The 24,686-nt window shown below is 39.9% G+C and overlaps 1 protein-coding gene across 2 annotated transcripts in view; it reads right to left on the bottom strand.

Moving 5' to 3' along the window:
* CNTNAP5 (contactin associated protein family member 5) overlaps positions 1 to 24,686 on the bottom strand; it is an 881,675-nt gene that overhangs the window by 639,708 nt on the left and 217,281 nt on the right. For both annotated transcript variants that reach the window (XM_065881152.1, XM_065881151.1), the window contains exon 3: positions 6,911 to 7,104. In XM_065881152.1, coding sequence (XP_065737224.1) covers positions 6,911 to 7,104 — 194 coding nt within the window. The remainder of the gene's footprint in view (positions 1 to 6,910; positions 7,105 to 24,686) is intronic.

The raw sequence follows: 24,686 nt of genomic DNA on the forward strand, positions 1-24,686 counted from the left end.
GGAACTTTCCTCAACATAATAAAGGCCATATATTTCAAACCCACAGCCAATATCGTCCTCAATGGTGAAAAACTGAAAGCATTTCCACTGAGATCAGGAACAAGACAAGATTGCCACACTCTCACCACTCTTATTCAATATAGTTTTGGAAGTTTTAGCCAAAGCAATCAGAGAAGAAAAGGAAATAAAAGGAATGCAAATCAGAAAAAAAGAATTAAACCTGTCACTGTTTGCAGATGACATGATACTATACATAGAGAATCCTAAAGATGCTACCAGAAAACTACTAGAGCTAATCAAAGAATTTGGTAAAGTTGCAGGATACAAAATTAAGGCACAGAAATCTCTGGCATTCCTATATGCTAATGATGAAAAATCTGAAAGTGAAATCAAGAAAACACTCCCATTTACCACTGCAACAAAAAGAATAAAATATCTAGGAAAAAACCTACCTAAGGTGACAAAAGACCTGTATGCAGAAAATTATAAGACACTGATGAAAGAAATGAAAGATGATACAAATAGATGGAGAGATATACCATGTTCTTGGATTGGAAGAATCAACATTGTGAAAATGACTACACTACCAAAAGCAATCTACAGATTCAATGCAATCTCTATCAAATGACCAATGGCATTTTTCACAGAACTAGAACAAAAAATTTCACAATTTGTATGGAAACACATAAGACTCTGAATAGCCAAAGCAATCTTGAGAACGAAAAATGGAGCTGGAGGCATCAAGCTCCCTGACTTCAGACTATACTACAAAGCTACAGTAATCAAGACAGTATGGTACTGGCACAAAAACAGAAAGATAGATCAATGGAACAGGATAGAAATCTTAGAGATAAACCCATGCACATATGGTCACCTTATCTTTGATAAAGGAGGCAAAAATATACAGTGGAGAAAAGACAGCCTCTTCAATAAGTGGTGTAAAAGTATGTAAAAGTATGAGATTAGATCACTCCCTAACACCATACACAAAAATAAGCTCAAAATGGATTAAAGACCTAAATGTAAGGCCAGAAACTACCAAACTCTTAGAGGAAATCATAGGCAGAACACTCTGTGACATAAATCACAGCAAGATCCCTTTGGACCCACCTCCTAGAGAAATGGAAATAAAAACAAAAATAAACAAATGGGACCTAATGAAACTTGAAAGCTTTTGCACAGCAAAGGAAACCATAAACAAGACCAAAAGACAACCCTCAGAATGGGAGAAAATATTTTCAAATGAAGCAACTGACGAAGGATTAATTTCCAAAATTTACAAGCAGCTCATGCAGCTCAATAACAAATAAATAAACAACCGAATCCAAAAATGGACAGAAGACCTAAATAGACATTTCTCCAAAGAAGATATACAGACTGCCAACAAACATATGAAAGAATGCTCAACATCATTAATCGTTAGAGAAATGCAAATCAAAACTACAATGAGATATCATCTCACACCAGTCAGAATGGCCATCATCAAAAAATCTAGAAACAACAAATGCTGGAGAGGGTGTGGAGAAAAGGGAACACTCTTGCACTGCTGGTGGCAATGTGAATTGGTTCAGCCACTATGGAGAACAGTATGGAGGTTCCTTAAAAAACTACAAATAGAACTACCATATGACCCAGCAATCCCACTACTGGGCATACACCCTGAGAAAACCATAATTCCAAAAGAGTCATGTACCAAAATGTTCATTGCAGCTCTATTTACAATAGCCCGGAGATGGAAACAACCTAAGTTTCCATCATCGGATGAATGGATAAAGAAGATGTGGCACATATATATAGTGGAATATTACTCATCCATAAGAAGAAACAAAATTGAGCTATTTGTAATGAGGTGGTTGGACCTAGAGTCTGTCATACAGAGTGAAGTAAGTCAGAAAGAGAAAGGCAAATAACATATGCTAACACATATATATGGAATATAAGAAAAAAATGTCATGAAAAACCTAGGGGTAAGACAGGAATAAAGATGCAGACCTACTAGAGAATGGACTTGAGGATATGGGGCGGGGGAAGGGTAAGCTGTGACAAAGTGAGAGAGTGGCATGGACATATATACACTACCAAACGTAAAATAGGTAGTGGGAAGCAGCCGCACAGCACAGGGAGATCAGTTCGGTGCTTTCTGACCTCCTGGATGGGTGGGATAGGGAGGGTGGGAGGGAGGGAGACGCATGAGGGAAGAGATATGGGAACATATGTATATGTATAACTGATTCACTTTGTTATAAAACAGAAACTAACACACCATTGTAAAGCAATTATAATCCAATAAAGATGTTAAAAAAAAAAAAATAGGGCTCCTGATAACCAACAAGGTCCTAATGTATAGCACAGGGAACTATATCCAATATCCTGTGATAAACCATAATTGAAAAGAACATAAAGCAAATACATACACATGTATAACTTAATCACTTTGTTGTACAGCAGAAATTAACATATATTGTAATTCAACTATACTTCAATAAAACAAATTAAAAAATAAAAATGGGTCTCATATTAAAACACACACATTGGGGTCTGTCTTTGAAATTTCAGAGTGATAAGTAGCAGAGTATAAAGGAAAGTAGCAATGCCCATAGAGGAGAATGTATGTTTGGAACATGTACATGTTGTATGCAGGAAACATAGGTGGATTCATGAAGGGTTTGAACACTGACATACAAGAGACACAGGACTGAAAAGGTAATCTGTGGATTTAATAGGGATGGTAAGTGTTTCTCCTGGAATATCTTTCAAAATGACTGGTAACAGGACTCTGGTCTCTGTGGATTTAAAGAGTTAGAGGTTCCTATGTACCAAATCAAGTGATCCACCTTACTGAACGTTGGCTGAAGTTGCTGCTCAGAGTTCGAATCTTAATATTTTTGTTATTTTGGCATGTCTACAAGCCAACCAGAAAGAGATTTTGTATGTGCTAAGATTCTAAATGTCTTGCTATGTTTGTCTTGCTAGTAGTAGTAGTCCCACTACTATAATCCTTCACACCTGATTATTTAGTGAAGTGAGGACTCTGGTTTATTTATAAATCATAATGCATTGCTATATGGCTGCTTGGTGGCCTCATTTGTGAACATTGCATTCAGAGCCAGTTTAGAAACTGCAAATTGGATTTTTAGAGCACGAATATCTGCTACTGTATATTGGACAGGTATATTTCCAGGATTCTTTTTCTGAAGTAAAGTTTGCAAAATAAAATAAATCTCTTGAGTATTAACAAATTGATATCCTATCCAAGGAGTATGCTATAGTTGTATTGCTTGGTAAATCAACTTTTAAAGACATTACAAACTCCATATCATCTGAAAATTGAAGATCTTCAAAAGACCTTGTGAAAGTCTCATTCAAGCGATTTTTCTATTTCTGTGATACACAGTGCTTAATTAAGTCAATACTTGGTATTGATGTTTTGGGGTACTGACTTTTTTCTGAAAAGTTGAACCATTTAGAGAGTTTTATAAAACCCTCTTGTTTGGCTACTGCTTTTATCTTGTTTATCAGGATTAACTTTGGTGAAACTATAGTCTGATTTATCATTTTATATTTAAAAGAAAAAGAAAAACTCTCAAGGTAACCTTTTCATTCAATAACATAATCTGGTGGAAATACCAATGCAAATTAGGCACAAGTCAGATTTTATACATGTTCATGAAATGTTTGGTAAAATACTCTGAGTCTCTGTTTGATGGGTATTCTGTAAGGCCTATATAGTTTCAGAGAGTTTGAGCACTATTTATAACATATAGAGAAATAGATAGTATTAGTGCTTTCTCACTTTTAAATTTTAGCAGCACGTGAAATACACAATAGGGTTTAACATTCTTCTTCTGGAGTGGGCCTGGCAAAGTCTAAGGTGAGAAAGATAAATCAGTTCTGTGAAAATTAGAAAACAAATTCAAGTGTAGTAAAGAAGAAATAGAAAGCACAGTTTCTGCAATCAAGTATAGTTAGGAATCAGTCTTGGTTTGTATTCTGGCCTCACCAGTGTCTGGTTATGTGAGCTTGGGTTGGTCTCTGAACCCTGAATCTCCAGAATTTATAACACCATTTTAAGTATACGGAATGGCATTTGTGTACAAATGCCATGTGCAGTGGGTCTTTGGTAGCCGTTAGTTCCCTCGATAGTGATACGAGGGGACACGCATTGTTTTTCAAAATTTGCACCTTGTTAGTATGCACGACTTACCACCATGTCCCTGCCCATGTCACTGGAGGGGCAAAGACCCCTCCCCACGTCTTTCCTCCTCCTGGGGTTTGCATCTGTCAGGTTGGTCCTGAAGCTGCCTCCCCTCCCAAGGGCCCTGCAGGCATTGGAAATGTCTCTGGGGAGGCCTTAGCTGGAACTCACCACCTTCCTGTGCACAACGGTTCCCTGCCTTTTCCCCTCTGCCCGCCCAGCAACTTTTGCCTCCTCCCAAAGGCCAACGCTATTCTGAGGTGAGGAAAGGGACAGGCACGAGAACAGTGTCCTCCCCTCCAATTCTGTAAGCACTAATAATTCTGCAGTTCTTGTAATAGCCATCCAAAATGTAGTTCAGGCTACGTGTCCAGTAATGATAGGCATGGAGCCTACTAGGACTTATAAAACAGGCCCCTGCCTTCAACGGGCTTGGAGTTTTGTGGAAGCACAGGCAAACCAACAGGGGCAAGAAAGTGAAATAGGCCTTATGCCCGCTGTTCACTAGCCCAGAGAAATTGTCCATTCTTGAAATACATCCTGATCCACAGGACAGGGCAAAAGCAAGTCATTTGATTTTGAAGAAAATGAAACTCTGGGTTTTATAAAAGTTTAGACAAAAGAACTCAAAACTTCAATCTGAAAAACAACCAGTTCTGATTGAAAATGCCAAAGCAAATAAATAACACCACATCTATTTGTCCCTCTCAAGTCAGCATAAAATCTTAAAATTGTGCCTCAAAATGGAAGGTGTGCTTATTTATCTTTTCAAACTAAACACAAACTAAAGAAAAAACCAAAACCCTGTAGGGCTTCCCTGGTGGTGCAGCGGTTGAGAGTCCGCCTGCCGATGCAGGGGACACGGGTTCGTGCCCCGGTCCGGGAAGATACCACATGCCGCGGAGCGGCTGGGCCCGCGAGCCATGGCCACTGAGCCTGTGCGTCTGGAGCCTGTGCTCCGCAACGGGAGAGGCCACAACAGTGAGAGGCCCACATACCGAGGAAAAAAAAAAAAAAAAAAAACCTGTAAAATTTATGGGGGCTTCAAAATTGAGGAAAAAAGAGAATAGTCCCCAAAAGACTATTTGTAAAATGAAGAAAACCCATGCTCTCCATAAATATTACCACCTAATATTACAAGCCACTCCAGATAAAGATGACCATTATAATATTCTCCGGTTTCAATCTGCCATAACTAATCTTAATCCTCAGTTTACTATTACTTTCAATTATGAATAGTGATGGGTAAGCAATTAACAAATAACAATGAATATAAAATAGAATTTGTTTTCCCAGCAGAGTGAGACGAATACAGAAAAATGTACGTGTAAACAGCAGCAATTTGAAAGTGTAATTGTAATTGATTTAAGAGGGAAAACAATTAAGGACATTATGAGAAGGAAAGCTAATGTTAGCAACTGCGAAATCTTCACCTCCTATGCACATTTAGAAAAAAGTAAATATCTGGTGAGGTTTTTTCCCAAAGCAAAAGTGACCTGAACCAACACATTATTTTATTTGATGTGTAAGTCTATGAGGTCTCCCCTGGGTGCCTTTTGCCCCTGCCTCGACCTCCAATTCCTCACCTCGTAATTTGGGGACAGCCTTTCACTCACCTTTTGGGGTCAAGAGCTTGGGTCCAGGGTTGTGGAAGGCACAGGTTTTTTTTTTTTTTCATAACCTGGACCAAACTGTCTTTTACTTCCAAGCTGCAGATTGTTTATAAAGGCAGAATCATTCTAAATTCTATATTTGTTTTGTATTTTTAACATTTTAAATTGTTTTCAAAACTTGAATAGGCAGTTGAACACAATGACTTTAAAGTCAGACCAGGCTGTGGATTACCAGACCAGGCTGTGGATTACCAGACCAGGCTGTGGATTACTGGACCAGGCTGTGGATTACCAGACCAGGCTGTGGATTACCGGACCAGGCTGTGGATTACCGGACCAAGGTGCATCAACTGGGCAACTTTGGTCGAGGTACAGAACTGAGCTAATTGTATTATGACAAGGTATGTAAAGTGACTGGTACATAATAAATAAATATTTACATATATACACTACTAAATATTTACTTATTATGTACCAGGCACTTTACATACCTTGTCATGATGCAATTAGCTCAGTTATGTATGTACCAAATGTAAAATAGATAGTGGGAAGCAGCCACATAGCACAGGAAGATCAGCTTGGTGCTTTGTGACCGCCTAGAGGGGTGGGATAGGGAGGGTGGGAGGGAGATGCAAGAGAGAGGAGATATGAGGATATATGTATATGCGTAGCTGATTCACTTTGTTATAAAGCAGAAACTAACAAGTCACTGTAAAGCAATTATAGTCCAATAAAGATGTTAAAAAATAGGTAAATATTTAATAAACACATACTCCGTCAACCAATACATTCTTGTCAATGATCAGACTTCCATGTTGTAGTTCTCTTTTTATCCCTGAAAGAACTAAGGCCCAGTCAGTGAAATCCCCAAGTTACCAGAAAAGGAGGAAAACACTAAACTCTTTGCAACAGACATCCTCATTTCCCTAGGAACTGGCATCATGCTGCAGATAGGACCTAGATATCATCTAATTATTTCTGAATGGGTACACAACAGTTATCAAGCTACCGGCAATCTGGATAGAGGAAAATGACAGAAATGTTCACTGGCTACCATGAGGGCATCTCAGTTTTATTCAGCTGATGAGAAAATTTGTCCTACCCAGATGCTGTCTTCTTGCTTGTACTGTTTCCAGTTGCGTCCTGTGTCACTGAACATCAGGCTGTAGCTCGTCACCCAGTCAGAGCTTCCGTATCTTCCCTGCGTGGCCACTGCTGTAATCTCCACTCTGTTGCCCAGGTCCATCTGGAGCCACTGCTGAGCATTGGAATCTGCTGGGGACCAACCACCAGTTCCTGGAAGAGGATCAGAGAGAGAGAGTTGCAGCAACATCTCACAGAGCCGCGACTGTCACCGCTCACAGAGGAAGAAAAAAAACAAAACAAAACAGTGTTCAGTTAAGGTGTCTGTAACCAAAATATGTCTGCCTCTCTTCATAAACCCCTGGTATTTCTTTTTTAAAATTTTATTGGAGTAGAGTTGATTTACAATGTCATGTCGGTTTCAGGTGTATGGCAGTGATTCAGTTATACATATGCGTATATCCACTTTTTTTCAGATTCTTTTCTCATATGGGTTATCACAGAATGTTGAGTAGAGTTCCCTGTGGTATACAGTAGGCCCTTGTTGGTTATCTATCTTATATATGGTAGTGTTTGTATGTTAATCCCAAGCTCCTGATTTATTCCTCCTCCTCCCATGTTTCCCCTTTGGTAACCATGAGTTTGTTTTCTATGTCTGTGAGTCTATTTCTGCTTGGTAAATAAGTTCATTTGTATCATATTTTAGATTCCACATGTAAGTAATATCTTAGGATACTTGTCTTTGTCTGACTTACTTCACTTAGTATGATCATCTCTAGGTCCATCTATGTTGCCACAAAGGGCATTATTTCATTCTTTTTATGGCTAAGTAATATTCCACTGTATATATAGGCCACATTTTCTTTATCCATTCATCTGTCGGTGGACATTTAGGTTGTTTCCATGTCTTGCCTGTTGTGAATAGTGCTGCAATGAACATTCTAGACCCAATTTTCCTTCTCCTCCTCCATCAAATTCCCTTTCATGGTTTAATATTCATCTCAAATTCTGTTTCCTCTATAATTCATCCTCTCTTTTCTCAGTTATTACAGTTTTCATCTTCTGGATTCCTAAAGGGATGTCACCTATTTTGTAAGTTTTTTACAACTTTAACCTTTAACATGCCTTATACCCCCTTCCTGACTGGTCTTTCCTTCCTTCCTTCTTTGCTTTCTTCTTCCATTCCTCCCTTTCTTTTCTCTGATCTTTAGCTCTTTCTAAATACGTGCTGTGAACCTGCTGTGGACCAGACATTTTTCTGTGGATGCAGATGCATGATCACTGACTATGCCTTTGAGAGGTTAGTGTTCACTCATTCAACAGATGCTCACTGAGCACCAGGAGGCTGCTCGATACTGAAGAGAGACACACACACACACAGAAATGTGTAATGTGATGTGAAAGAGAGCCTTCAGAGAGGTGAACACAAGGTTCAGTATGAGAACAGATGACAGAATGCCTAGGTAGGTGATCAGAAAGCCCTAGAGACAGTGACAGTGGAGCTGAAAGCTGTTTCCCCAGCAAACAAAGTGAGACAGAGAAAAAGTTGGAGAGACCAACCCAGGCCAAGGAAACAGCACATGCAACATCTCAGAGAGACATAAGAGGGCCTCATCCCTGGGTCTCCTTGTGATTCTATATGTTTGACACACAGCAACATTCTGATATGTGACCAAAGCCTTTGAGCCACAGAATTTTATTATTTGACACATTGGAACTTTGCAGAAGATCAATATGAACTCTTGCTTCTTTGGAAGACTTGTGGCATAAGTGTTCTGTTTTCATTTCCCATAGGTATAAAGAGGTCCGTATTTATTCTTCCTGACTCAAGGGTCCACAAGACATCTGAATCCTGAGTGGGACCTATTGTAGAATGTGTATGCCATGGGTGCACCCCAATATTCAATATTCATAAGCTAATTTACAATAGCTTCCAAGATATGGAAGCAACCTAAGGGTCCAAGGAGAGATGAATGGATAAACAAGATGTGGTATATTTACACAATGGAATATTTGTCAGCCCTAGAAAATAATGAAATAATGCCATTTGCAGTAACATGGATGGACCTAGACATTATCATACTAAGTGAAATAAGTCAGACAGAGAAAGACAAATGCCATATGATATCACTTATATGTGGAATCTAAAAAAAAATGCTACAAATCCACATATATACAAAGCAAAAATAGACCCACAGACATAGAAAGCAAACTTACGGTTACCAAAGGGGAAAGGTGGGGGAGGGATAAAACAGGACTTTGGGAGTAACATATACACGCTAGTATACATAAAACAGATAACCAACAAGGACCTACTGTATGGCACAGGGAACTACACTCAACATTTTGTGATAACCTATAAGGGAAAAGAATCTGAAAAAAAATAGATATGTATTATGTATAACTGAGATATATATTATGAATAACTTCTGTGCTGTATACCTGAAGCTAACACAATGTTGTAAATCAACTATACTTCAATTAAAAAAGAAAAAGAAAGAAAGAAAGTAGCCCTTTTGTTAAGAACCTTGCTCAGGGCATCAGGTTGGGTGATTCATTGGAATTTTAATTTAGAGACGTTAACCAATAAGTCCCTTTTGATTTCAACTTGTGCCACTGAAAATCATTTTAGTGATGGCCCAGTTTACATTCTTGCCATCTCAGGAGGACTCAACTGGACCCCTCCTTGGTACTGAGAACTTTCTGAGTCCCCACTGGCTGCCCACTGCAGAGATAGCTTGTCATCATCTGGGAGTGGGCAAAGGGAGCAGAGAACATGAGATGGGCCCTACTCTGGCCATAAGGCACATTCATCGATTTCATCCCAATAAATAGCTAGTACTGTAGCCGAGTAGGACACTATGAGGCCTTCCCAGAATAGACCACCACAAATGTCCTCTGCTTGCCTTTTGTCTGTAGAAAAACTTTAGTCAAAGAATAAATTTAATCAGAGAAATCAGAAAACTCATAAAGGAAAATAGTCAAGCAAGACAAATAATAACACTTTAGCCATTAAACAAAGTCAAGGACTTTAGTTCCCCCTCAAGGACTGTAGATACTATTCTGAGCCATGTCCTTTGAGCTGTTTTGCAGATACTGAAACCCCCAACAAGTGGGAGAAGTTAACTGAATGCTGCCCATAAGCACATAGACCCCAGACCTGTTGGAACCAGAAGGTTGACGATGCTGACTCCCAATGACCTCACCACCAGCCAATCAGAGGAATGTCCACGAGCTGATCACACTCCCCACAACCCCCCTCCCTCACCCTGTCTTTAAAAACATTTCCCAGGGGCTTCCCTGGTGGCGCAGTGGTTGAGAGTCCGCCTGCCGATGCAGGGGACACAGGTTCGTGCCCCAGTCTGGGAGGATCCCACATGCCGTGGAGCAGCTGGGCCCGTGAGCCATGGCCGCTGAGCCTGCACGTCCAGAGCCTGTGCTCCGCAACGTGAGAGGCCACAGCAGTGAGAGGCGCACGTACCGCAAAAAAAGTAAAAAATAAAAACCATTTCCCTGAAAACCTTCAGGGGTTCGGGTCTTTTAAGTGCTAGCTGCCCTGGACTCCTTCCTTGGTGCCCTGTGATAAAGCTATCCCTTTCTACTTCACCCAAATGTCTGTCTCCGAGATTCAATCCGGCACTGGTATACAGAGGCTGAATTTTGGCAACAGTACTTTTGTTTGACAACATTTTGTTTTCACTTCCCTGACAAGATACAAATGCAAGGAAAGAAAGAGAAGTATGCTCATCCCCTACCATGGAATGTCCTTTATTATGTGTTTTGCAAGACATGAATACCCAGTACTGCTTGTATTCACTAATATCTGTTCTCTCTTCCTTCTGTAGTAATAGGACTGCAGAGGGTGCATGGCTTAACTACACTTTTCAGCTCTCAGTACCTTTCGAGTTGTGGCCCTATGGACAAATTCTCTCCAAGAAAAATGTGAGTGGGAAGATGTGCCACCTGCAGGCCATCGGGTCTCTTCCGCACTTGCTTTCCCCTTTTACCACTGATGGATGCAGCCGACAAGGACCTAGAAGACGGCAGAACCTCAGCATGGAAAGATGCCAAATTCCAGCATCATCACATGTAAACTACAATATGAATGAGAACTAAAGACTTATTTTGTTTAAGCTATTGTGTAGTGAAATCTATTTGATACTGCAGTTTAACCTACCTTAATACATACAAAGGTACCCGGTAAATAGAATAATGCCCATATTATAATTGGGGAAACTGAGGTCCAGAAAGTGTAGAACACCTGGAACTCAGGATGCAAGCACAGCTATTTGAGACTCTTATGTAACAGAAAAAAAGGCTTCTAAAAACCAGAAAATCAAGAAGGGGGAAAAGGACTGGGAGGAGATATTTGAGCAGAGATTCTGAGCTGCTAGGCCCACAAGTACTTTTTTTTTTTTTTTTTTTTTTTTTGCGGTATGCGGGCCTCTCACTGTTGTGGCCTCTCCCGTTGTGGAGCACAGGCTCTGGATGCGCAGGCTCAGCGGTCAAGGCTCACGGGCCCAGCCGCTCCACGGCATGTGGGATCTTCACGGACAGGGGCACGAACCCGTGTCCCCTTCATCGGCAGGTGGACTCTCAACCACTACGCCACTAGGGAAGCCCCACAAGTACTTTTTTAATCAATGAACCCTGTCTTCACCAATATGTCCACGATTCCCAATCTATTCTACCCTCTCCCAACTTCTCAAAACTGGCAGAGAGGTCCAAGAAGGAGGAGATATTACATTTCCAAGAAATCTAAAATTGTTCTGAACCTACTTTTGATTTCCACTTAATTTCTCCTGCCCATTTCATGAGACCTCTTTCTTCTTAAGTGAAAAAAAGCAAGGCTTTGTAAACTATATGACTTCAACAATATTAAAACATGATTGAAAAGAAATGTGTATGGTGATTTCTTCTGAGTGATGAAAGTATGAGTAATTTTATTCTTTTATGTTCTTTGCATGTAACATCTTCTATTATCAGCATGTCTTTCTTTTATAAACTGAGACCCATTTTTACATGGCTTATTGCATAAAGAATATATGTAGCAATCTGACATTTGGTGGTATAATATAGAACTCTTTGTGTGACCATCACAGTTTTTGAAATGAAAATCCTCAAACCTTAACTATTTCTCTTTACCTTCCTATTGTCCACAACTAGACTCCTTAGTCATGCTTTACAGTTTTTCCTTCATTTATTCTAATTATTCTTATCATATTTACATATGATAAGAACTTATGTAAATGATGGAAGAAAGGAAATAAAATAACAAGGAACTTTTCCAACCTCCTTGCAAAGAATAAAATCACAGGAGACTGACCCAAACCAAAGCAAAACAAAACAAAACAAAAAGCTATTGCTAAAAATATTTCTTCAAGTCTGTCTAAAGAAAATCACATCACCCTTTTGCCCACAGTAAAAAACCTTAGTTTATTAACCCCACCCCAAAATTAACAAAAATGAAATTGCTGATGTTAGCATTCATTAACACATCAAATTAAGAATTTTCCAAACCCAGGAGCTTCAGCCTAAGCTCTTAAAATGGAGGGGCACTGTCTGCGTGATAATTGCCAAGGACTTTTTCCCTGCTGTTGATGGTGTTCCCAGCATTACAGCTAATAGGCAAGACATCCAAGTTTGCCATGGTTGCTATGGTAAACATTTTACTCCTTCCACCAAACAATAAGCATGTTTTCACAAATTATGAGAGTAGCCTGAAGATACTATTTGCAGTTGTTTTTAAGACACACAGTGCCCACATTAGCTTTCTGTCTCTGAACTGTTATCTAGATCGAGGTGTAACATACACACAGGTACTTGCGTTTGGCAAGTTACAGGTGTTAACTAAGGCAGTGCTCTCTGTAATTGTGACTGCGATATAAATAATCATGAACTACAATTCCCATAATCTCTACAGATTGAATCAAAAGGAATTTAATGGACATTTAAAGGAAAATTATAATTTTAAGGGAAATGTAACCCCACCTTAGGTTTTGATAGCATCTAGAACAGGGGGTCTAGAATGATTTGCAGGCTATAACTTAGTTTATTCTTAGCACAGCCCAAACATCATACCCTACATGCTGTGTGAATTCACTTTGGGGGAAAAGATGGGACTGAGAATCAAGAGCCTTGGTTCTAGACCCAGCTCTGCCTCTGAGGTTAGGTTAGATGAGATTCTCAAATGTGTTCAATCATCAGAAAACACCTGGAGTGCCTGTGAAGATGACAGATTCCTTGGCCTACTCCTTGCTAACTTATGCAGGGGCCTAAACCTGGAAATCTGTATCTTGAGAAAGGTGCTCATGACATGCTGAGTGGTTTAGGAAACATTGGAGAAAATAGCTTCTAAAGTTTCAGTTATACTATTTTACTAAGAAGGGTTGAATTCTTGATTTGTTTCATGGTCCAGGTTAGCTTAAATCCAACATGCTATTTTTTTTTTTTTTTTTTTTTTTTATGCGTTACGCGGGCCTCTCACTGTTGTGGCCTCTCCCGTTGCGGAGGACAGGCTCCGGACGCTCAGGCTCAGCGGCCATGGCTCACGGGCCCAGCCGCTCCGCGGCATGTGGGATCTTCCCAGACCGGGGCACGAACCCGTGTCCCCTGCATCGGCAGGCGGACTCTCAACCACTGCGCCACCAGGGAAGCCCTCCAACATGCTATTCTTGATGATTATAAACAAACAAACAAAAAAGCAGCATGAAACCACCTCTGGATCTAAAGATGGGCAGTCTTCTCCAGTTTGATCCCCAGTCACCCACCCCTAAGCACAGATGGAAACTTAAAGTCAAACTTACAATTTCCCAGGAAATCTAAAAATTTGTGAATTCAGAAATACCCCTCTTTTCTCTTGATTGGACACTTCTTTTCGCTCCCAGTTAACCCTTTTACTTCTTCTCAGCACCCCTATTCTACACGCCCTTGGAGTGTTCACTCACTCACAATACTAGCTAGCAGTTGGATTGTCCTTGCTCAGTACACGGCACTGCCCCAGACACTTGGCAGACATGGACTCACTCATCATCCCGGAAGCTCTTCATGATTGGTATTATTATCATTATTCCATTTGACAGAAGGAAAAACTGAGGCCAGAATTGTTGGTCAACTGTTCCAAGATCACACAAGGGGTCAGTGGCAGAACAGGGGATTCAAACCCAGAAAACTGGGACCCCGAGCCCCATTTCTTAACCACTCAGCTGTGGGGCCTCTCAACAGCATGGACAGAGCATGCTTGCCTTCTTCCTTATTTTTTATAATAGCAATTCTCTCTAGAAACATAATTCACACTTCACCTCTTTTTCAGGTCTCACTTGATTCTCATAGCAATCAGCAATGGTAATTTTTTTTCATTTTATTTTATTTTTTTATAAATTTATTTATTTTTGACTGCATTGGGTCTTTGTTGCTGCATGTCGGCTCTAGTTGCGGCCAGTGGGGGCTACTCTTTGTTGCGGTGCACGGGCTTCTCATTGCGGTGGCTTCTTTGTTGCAGAGCACAGGTTTTAGGCGCATGGGCTTCAGTAGTTGTGGCACGTGGGCTCAGTAGTCGTGGTGCATGGGCTTAGTTGCTCCGTGGCATGTGGGATCTTCCCCGACCAGGGCTCAAACCCGTGTCCCTGCATTGACAGGCGGATTCTAAACCACTGCACCACCAGGGAAGTCCCTGCAATAGTATTTTTAACTTCCATTTACTAGGGAATAAACCAGGTTTAAGGGTCACCTAGTTTATCCGGATTATATGGAGAGACTGTTTTCCAACCCAGTTCTGTAGATTTCTCGTCCCTGCCTGAGGTTTCAACATGGACCAAGGTATTAAGCAAGCAGGTAGTTACTCTTATGGAGAACTCCAAGTAAGACAAGAGACCCGCTCCCTGCTCAACCCCGTATACCATAGAGCTTATACCTAACTTCACATGCTCAGGTAGGCTCAGTAGGCTCTGCTCATGAAACAGGAACACTTGTAGATAAGGTAGAAATTCCTCAATTTCTACACTGACTTCCACTTCTAACTCAGAAAGGGAAATGAAACTTGATTGATGTTACACACCGGAAATGGGCACAAAACAGATTATATACAGGTCTCTGCTAAGTGATATTTTACAACTATTATTCTAAAAAAGAGAGTTAATTTAGTACAAGATCAACAAGAGCTAAGATAATCACATACACCTAGCATTGTTAAGCCTAATCTGTTTTAAGTACACTCAGCCTGGCCATTTAAACAACAACAACAACAACAACAAAAAATCGTAAAGTAAACCCAGCAGAGAATGGGTTTCCAAGATGTGTGCTCCCCCCCCTGCATTTACACAAGGCCTTAAAAAGCTACAAGCACATTCTCACAAATGACTGGGAGGTTAGACTGGATGACTAGCTGCACCATTAATTATTAAACATTTGGTGCCTCTGTAAGCCAAGGTTGGAGATTTTTCAGGGACAAAACGACCTAGTGATGATAATGAGAAAGGCAGAGAGACTCCCCCATAAATATTTTACTTTATGTGTGGATAAGAGTGAAAACAACATTCACAAACATGCTGGTAGCTTCCTGCACCTTCACTCAGTGTGTGGTTATCATCAATCTATAACAGGACCTGTGGTTGGGAAAGGACTTCTGAGACTGGGAGGTTATTGTCTGGAACACTACACATCACACTTTTCCCCTGGGCATGTGGGGTAGGACCTAGCTGTTGCTGGATGGCCCCGGCCAGGGCTCCTACACTTCTATCTGCACATTTATTTAGGGACTAGGGAGCCTCCTGGTGGAAAAGTAAGTGGGAACTTGACCAAACACCCTATGGGTTTCAAACAGGTAAAAAAATTGTAGGAAGATGTGGAGTGGCCCCAGTGAGGCCAGTTTGCAGGAAAAAAAAAGAGAATCATGAGAGGAGATTTATGTAAAGGAGTGAGAATTTGGATCCAAATGAGATCCAGTTATCATGATTAAGGCTGCCTCAGGAGCAATGCCTGGTGGGGGTGCGGGACAGCAGCACTCTCTGTGGACGACTTAGTTTGGGCTCCCCAGAAGTCAATTAGGAGACAGGGATTTCCGTGGAAGTAGTTCATTTGGAAACTGACCGCAGGAAGCCAGGTGAGGGGAATGGAGATGAGGCAGGGAAGAAAGGGCATCCAATCCATGGTGCATCGGCAAGCCAGGCAGCCCTGTGGGTGAGCTCAGTCTCACTGGTGCAGAATGCACTTTGGGTTGTTCCAACACAGCAGGAGGACACTGGGGTCAACTTTTGATTGAAGGCGGCTGGAGTGCACGGCAGTGTCTAAGCCACAGAGAGAAAGCCGAGAACACAGAGAAGTCCATCTGTATGTCTTCTTTGGAGAAAAGTCTATTTAAATCTTCAGCCCATTTTTTGATTGGGTTGTTAGGTTTTTTGATATTGAGCTGCATGAGCTGTTTGTATATTTTGGAGATTAATCCCTCGTTGGTCACTCTATTTGCAAATACTTTCTCCAATTCTGAGGGTTGCCTTTTCAATTTGTTTATGGTTTCTTTTGCTGTACAGAAGCTTTTAAGTTTCATTAGGTCCCATTTGTTTATTTTTGTTTTTATTTTCATTACCCTAGGAGGTGGATCAAAAGAGATCTTGCTGTGATTTATGTCACAGAGTGTTCTGCCTATGTTTTCCTCTAAGAGTTTTAGAGTATCTAGACTTAAATTTAGGTCTTTAATCCATTTTGAGTTTATTTTTATGTATGATGTTAGGGAGTGTTCTAATTTCCTTCTTTTACATGTAGCTGTCCAGTGTTCCCAGCACCACTTATTGAAGAGACTGTCTTTTCTCCATTGTATATTCTTGCTTCCTTTGGTAGATTAGGTAACAATAGGTGTGTGGGTTTATCTCTGGACTTTCTATTCTGTTCCATTGATCTATATTTCTGTTTTTGTGCCAGTAGCATACGGTTTTCATATCTGTAGCTTTGTAGTGGAGCCTGAAGTCAGGGAGCCTGATTCCTCCACTCTCACTCTGTTTTTGGTTTTGGTTTTGGTTTCTCTCAAGATTGCTTTGGCTATTCAGGGTCTTTTGTGTTTCCATACAAATTGTAAATATTTTTTTCTAATTCTGTGAAAAATGCCATTGGTAATTTGATAGGGATTGCACTGAATCTGCAGATTGCTTTGTGTAGTATAGTCATTTTGACAATATTGATTCTTCCAATCCAAGAACATGGTATATGTCTCCATCTGTTTGTGTCATCTTTGATTTCTTTCATCAGTATCTTATAGTTTTCTGAGTACAGGTGTTTTTCCTCATTAGGTAGGTTTATTCCTAGGTGTCTCATTCTTTTTGTTGCAATGATAAATGGGATTGTTTCCTTAATTTCTCTTTCTGATGTTTCATTGTTGGTGTATAGGAAGACATGGAGATGACCAAAAAATACATGACGAGTTGCTCAATATCACTAATTATTAGAGAAATGAAAATCAAAACTACAATGAGGTATCACCTCACACCAGTCAGAATGGCCATTATCAAAAAAATCTACAAACAATAAATCCTGGAGAGGGATGGAGAAAAGAGAACCTCCTATACTGCTGGTGGGAATGTAAATTGGTACAGCCACTATAGAGAACAGTATGGGGGTTCCTTAAAACACCAAAAATAGAGCTACCATATCATCCAGCAATCCCACTCCTGGGCATATATCTGGAGAAAACCACAATTCAAAAAAATACATGCAAAAAAAAAAGATACATGCACCCTAATGTTCATTACAGCACTATTTACAATAACCAGGACATTGAAGCAACCTAAAATGTCCATCAACAGATAAATGGATAAAAAAGGTGTGATACATATATACAATGGAATATTACTCAGCCTTAAAAAGGAATGAAATAATGCCCTTTGCAGCAACATGGATGAACCTAGAGATTGTCATACTGAGTGAAGTAAGTCAGACAGAGAAAGACAAATATCATATGATATCACTTATACGTGGAGTCTAAAAAAAGGGTACAAATGAACTTATCTACAAAACAGAAATAGAGTTACAGGTGTAGAAAACAAATTTATGGTTACCAGGGGTTAAGGGGGTGAGGGATAAATTGGGAGATTGGGATTTACATATACACACTACTGTATATAAAACAGATAACTAATAAGGATCTACTGTATAGCACAGGGAACTATATTCAATGCTCTGTAATGACCTATATGGGAAAATAATCTAAAAAAGAGTGGATATATGTATAACTGAACCACTTTGCTGTACACCTGAAACTGACACAACATTGTAAATCAACTATACTCCAATTTAAGAAAATAAGAAGGCAGAAAAGTGAAAGTGTAATTATGGGGGTTGACAGTGGTTCTGTTGGGGACATCCTTAGGGCTCCACTCTGATCCCCTTTAGCAGATGGAGGTGCCCCCAGCTGCATGCTGGCTGACAGCTAGAGCTGTCTGTTCCCTCCTCCAGAGATTGGCCCTTGACCAAACAGAAGCCTTTTTGCCTGGGAAGCTACGATTTTCCGTCCCCATCACTACCAGTGATGGGTGAATACAAGGTTCAGAATGTGGTTCCCAGTGCTTCAAGGCAGACTGATATTCATGGTGCAATCTGTGGTCCAGAGCTTTCCCTTGGCATCCGAAGGAAGCTACACTTCTGTTGAAACCATATATCTTGCTGGCTTCCTCCACCACCTGCTGCCTTCCAGCTTAACCTCTCTCCAGAGATCACTACCCAACAAATAATTTGAACAGGAATTTCCATCTTAACTCAGCTTCTAAGATCTTGTTCTTGTACTGAAGTGGTGAAGTCCAAGGAATATGAGCACCAACAGCTTCTGTGACAGTGCGTGTCCTTGGCCACACACCCATGTGTCTGCCTGTGTTTGTGGAAGAGAGCGGTGTTATTGCTCTGAAGGGCTCCGATACTCACCACTCAGACAGTTCTTCTGTGATGTCCTGCTATAACTATCATCTTCCCTTGTGAAGACTAGAGCCCTGAAGGTCCTCATGGCTCAGAAAAGTGTATCTGGCTGCACATTTCCGAGTTCAGAAGTTACATAAGAAGTGAGGAAGTTCAGCATGAGGGCATGTGGAATTCAGAAAGTGTGAAGTGTGGTCCCAAAGTTTGGTCTCACGTTTATGGCCCTTGCAGGACAAGGACTGATTCATATACACATAAAAACACCCCGACATTTTTAGAAACTTAGGTAAGAGGGTTGTGTATAAAAAACTTGAAAGGATTCTAGAACTATGCTGTTCAATATGGTAGCCAAAAGCCACCTGTGGCTATTTAAATTGAAATTAATTTAACTTAAATAAAAACTTCAGTTCCTAAGTAGCACTAGCCATATTTCAATAGCCACATGTAGTTAGTGGCTGCTTTGTTAAGCAACACAGCTATAGAATAGTCCATCCTTGCAGAAATTCCTATTGGCTAGCACTGCTCTACAATTTCTCTTATAAACTGGTGGAAACTGAGTTCTATTTTAATTTGGCCAATCAATACAATTTAATTCTATCCATCAGCTGCTCAGGCCTAGAGGAGGTTTAGTGGATTATTTTTTCCTCATTTAATGACCATATGATTATTGAGTCCCACCCATGAGTAAAGCAGTGTAGAAGACTGAGCAGCCAGATAAGACACTCTTTCTGTTTTCAGGCATATAGAGAAAACAAACCAACCAACAAACAAACAAAAACACAACTGTCCCAGGATCTTTGAAGGGAAAATGGAGAAGTGGCACTGAAAGTCATTTAACACTGCAGATCTCATATTATTGACATTATCGCTTAAAACTTCTCTTTCGTAAACAGCATGCATTTTGCACAGCTGAACGTGCTATACCTATCTTGGTTTCCTGAGGTCATTTTGTTTGAAAGATCGTGCCCAGTCTAAGTCTCATGTCTGAGTTGAGTCACTTACTCTGTGACTTTCAGAAGTAATTTCTCTACTTCTGTGAAAATAATACAGTTAATTCCTCCTTTACCAAGGATCGAGATGATATATGTCAACACACAGATTTCATGACCTTGGGCACAAAATGTATAAGTAACAGTTTGTCATTGTTACCCCAAGAGTGTCAACTTGGATGAAAACAAACAAACAAACAAAACCTCTCGCCTCAGTTCAAATTTCCATCAGGAAATTACTTCTTTGATTGGAAGATGTGCAAGATAACCCAGCAAAATAGCAAGAGATATAGCTTGAGAGAGAGAGACGAAGAGACATCATCATTTACTCTCTTACCCTATATCAAATTATTAGTCTAAAGCCAGTCAAGGTAATTCCATCACCTTCAACTGTGATTGGGTTCAGAAGTGAACAGAAAATCTGCTGGTGATTCAGCAGGAGTGGTTGGGTGAGCTTGGGTCCAGGAAGACTTTCACTGCCCCAAGCAGTGGTTCAGTCCTCAGCACATCAGAGTCACTCACAGAGCTTGGAGCAATAGGGATTTCTGGGTCCCCCTGCCGGAGTTTCTGATTCAGGTGGTGGGGAATAAGTCCAGACAATCTGTATGTTTCTAACACATTTCTAACACATTCTAACACATTGTACTGCTGTTCTGAGGAATCACAATTTGATGGCTTAAAAGTAAGCCATGGTCTCTTTGTTTCTCAGAACTTTGTTGAGTCTGGCTGAGATGTTGGGAGGCTTATTAGCTCCAGAATGATTCTGATACTGAGGATGACATCGTTGAACTGAATTCATAAGCCCTGGAGCCTTTCCTCATTGAGGACTTCCTTTTACGTAGAGTAATATGTTTTATTTTTAATTCTTTTAAAAAATGTAAAACAAAACACAGACACAGAAAAATCTCACCAAACAAATATTTAGCTTAAATTATTACAGGGTAAACACACTTTTAACTAACACAGTGTTCAGGAAATAGAAATACAGACACCTCTCAATCTCCATGTGCCTAATAATTTAATGTTTTTCAAGCTAGTGAATTTTTTTCATGCTAGTGAGTTTTCTGTTACTTATACACAAAATTACCCTCAGAAAGCTATCCCAGGGTAATATTTGATTGCTCTGGATATGTTTGTGGCAGAGATTTATTAGAAGCAAGTCCTTAGCAAAACTAACGATAAGGATTCTTTTATAAAATCTGGATTTTTATCAAATATGTACACTGATTAGAAAAACAAAGCCCAGACACAATCAACTGATTGCATAAACGAATACTACAAATCAGATAAGTACAGTTTGAAACAGTCGAAGTGGGCCCTAAGGAAGGGAGAGCCCTAGGATAAGGGGCATTTGAACCTGAATCCTGGAGAAAGATGAACTAAACATTCATAGCAACTCCTGTTTTCTGATTCCTTAGAGTTGGTTTATATGTTACCATTTTCAGTCCATATGGTGGATTCAAAAATCCTCAGCTCATCTTTTTTGGTTTATTGAAATTTGATAGGTATTTATAAAGTTCCCTTAAAGGATTCTTTTCTTTCTTTCTTTCTTTCTTTTTCAAGCTATGGAGCTGGACCTTTTTTTTTTTTACTGGAGTAATATTGATTCAAAATGTTGCGTTTTTTGTAGGTGTACAAAATCTTTTTTAGTTATACATATACATATACCTACTCATCTTTGGATACTTTTTTTTCCCCAGTGACTTTAACTATTTATTTTATATTGGAGTATAGCTGATTAACAATGTTGTGATAGTTTCAGGTACACGACTCTGTACAGCAGAGTGATTCAGTAATATGTACACATGTATCTATTCTTTATAAAATTCTTTTCCCAATTAGGCTATTACATAGTATTGAACAAAGTTCCCTGTACTATACAGTAGGTCCTTGTTGGTTGTTGGTTATCCTTTTTAAATATGGCAGTGTGTACATGTCAATCCCAAACTCCCTAACTATCCCTTCCCTTCACCCTTGCCCCCCGACCCTAGTAACCATAAGTTCATTCTCTAAGTCTGTGAGTCCCTTTCTGTTTTGAAAATACATTCATTTGTATCATTTCTTTTTAGATTCCGTATATAAGCGATATCATCGATATTTCTCTTTTTCTGTCTGACTTACTTCACTCAGTATGACAATCTCTAGGTCCATCCATGTTCCTCAGCTCATCTTTTAAAAATGTATTTATTTATATATTTATTTTTTCTTAGCTCATCTTTTTTACTGTCATTTCCACAATGTCTTAGGTGAAAGACATCTTCCAGAGGGGTTGAGTAAATGGATTGGGTTGAGTAGATCCTACCTAACTACTCCACGTTAGACAAGGCAAGAGTATCCACCATACAATATACTATTCAAATGCAACTTATTTCCACCTGGGTGTGACACTCATTGTGAATACAGTAGTACACTGCCGATCATTAGACAAATATATGTCATGAATTAGCCTGCTCTTAATTCCGTTACTACATTTTTAAGTTACGATGTTTAAGTTAAAAGCAATGAACTGAGGAATTGCAAAGGACCTTGTCTCTTGGCAAAGTATTAGTTTAGCAATGTCAGACTGGTGATTCACTGAGCTGACATTTTAAAGGCTGCCTCTTATACATATATACAATGGAATATTACTCAGCCATAAAAAGAAATGAAACTTAGTTATTTGTACTGAGGTGGATGGACCTAGAGTCTGTCATACAGAGTGAAGCAAAGGCAGAAAGAGAAAAACAAATACCATATGCTAACACATATATATGGAATAAAAAAAAAAGTTTCTGATGATCCTAGGGGCAGGACAGGAATAAAGATGCAGACATAGAGAATGGACTTGAGGACATGGGGAGGGGGATGGGTAAGCTGGGACAAAGCGAGAGAGTGAAATGGACATATATACACTATCAAATGTAAAATAGATAGCTAGTGGGAAGCAGCTGCATAGCACAGGGAGATCAGCTCAGTGCTTTGTGACCACCTAGAGGAGCAGGATAGGTAGGGTGGGAGGGAGATGCAAGAGGGAGGAGATATGGGGATATATGTTTATGTATAGCTGGTTCACTTTGTTATACAGGAGAAACTAACACACCATTGTAAAGCAATTATACTCCAATAAAGATGTAAAAATAAATAAATAAATAAAGGTTGACTCTTAAAAATAATATCCACTTGGCTTTTCAAAGGAAGTGACCAGTCATTGGGAGCAAAATAAAGGGTGAATTGCATGGGTTTATCTATCATTCTCTATGTGGCAAATATTGATGTTTAGAGTCTTTGAAGCATTATATTATTAGTGAGCAAAAGTATTCATAAGATTCCTCCTTCCCCTCTTAACATCATTTTCTTTTGCAATGATGCTAGTTGAATAGAGAAAGGCTCATCACATGTGATTTGTCTACATTTGAGACAGTGTCCCAAGGCTCCTATTAAATAGCAGAAGATTTCTATCCTGTATCCCTCAATGATCCATAGCTGTCCTAGTAAAAGAATATGCCTAAGGCATTGTTTAAATATTTAGGTCAGGTTAGTTTTGCCCACAGGCATATTAGACCACAGTATGATTTTCAGGAGCATGGAGTCCAGTGTCTCTCTTTCTTCCTTGATGCCTAAATATCCAGTCTTTGTGGTTAAAATAGTGACAACCCCAGTTGAAATGCCAAAATTACCTGAAAGGGTTGACTATCATGTCAACAACACCTTTACTCAGGTTAAGATCTCTGAGCAACATGAATAAAGTGAACATGGGGTAGACAGAATTAGTTTCAAATATAAGTCCTACCAACAATTAGCTGTATATCCTTAGATCAGTGACTTGACCTCTCTGAGTCTCTTTCATAATCTTTAAAAATATTAATAATACCAACTATCTTAGAGTACTGACGTGATGATAAAAATAAAGCTGAAGTTTCTATTTTCCAGCATGATTCCTTATTCATAATGACTTAGCCAATTTTGATTAAGAATTGAAGGAGTGGGAGTTTCAGGGATGGACCAGCACAGTGCAACTCAAATTCGAATGTGTGAATGCAACAATCGTTAAAGCACAGGTTCTGATCCAGAATTTTGGAGCAGAGGCCGAGATTCTGCATTTGCAACAAGCTCCCAGGTGATGCCCATGTTACTATGCAGAGTCCACACTTCGAGAACAAAGGGTGCATGTGAGGCAACAAAGGAAAGCATAGAACCTGATGCCTGCCATTCCTGGGGGCAGCCAGTACAGGAGAAAAGAAAGAAAAGGTGCTGAAAAGGAGAAAGCCCTTCAAAGGGAGAGAAGGGAATCCAGTGACAGATTTCTATACACCACATGGTCTTTTCGAACAGATTAGGTTGTATCCATATCACGTCTGGCTCAATCAATCCAGATGGGACACTCTTGCAAGCAGGTACTGTAGTGCTGCCGATGAAATTGGGTCCTTGGTATTGTCACCTAGCTAATCAGGAGCAAGTCCCCAGACAGCTGATATCATGCTAATTGTGAAGACCCTGCTTCCTGAATTGTTCCCAATCCACACCTGTTCAGGAGGGACCAGACACCAAAATGAAAACCAACATCCAAAGACCTTCATGGGTCCTTAGCTTTTTGCAACCCAAGCACTGCCCAAGGGGGAAAGAAAAAACGTGCATCGATTTTGTGCCAAAAGGAGGAAAGATTTTTAAGCCTCTCCATTCGTCCATGAGCCCAGGAAGCTGAAAATGCCTTGACATTGAAAAAAATCAAAATCTCCATGGCAACAAAGTTGTCATGCCAGAAACATGATCTCAACTTACACAGGCAAGCATCTCAAAAATATAGTGAGTGAGGAAGAAGAACTAAAATTTCAAAATTCTATTAGTGGTGGGGGGAGGGAAGGATGGGAAAGAAAAATACAGACCTTTTCTCTCATGGGGCCAAAGATGTCCATTCCTATTTGCCTTCTAATC

The sequence above is a fragment of the Phocoena phocoena genome, chromosome 7 (genome assembly GCF_963924675.1).
Source record: "Phocoena phocoena chromosome 7, mPhoPho1.1, whole genome shotgun sequence".
In the NCBI taxonomy this organism is placed as follows: Eukaryota; Metazoa; Chordata; class Mammalia; order Artiodactyla; family Phocoenidae; genus Phocoena; species Phocoena phocoena.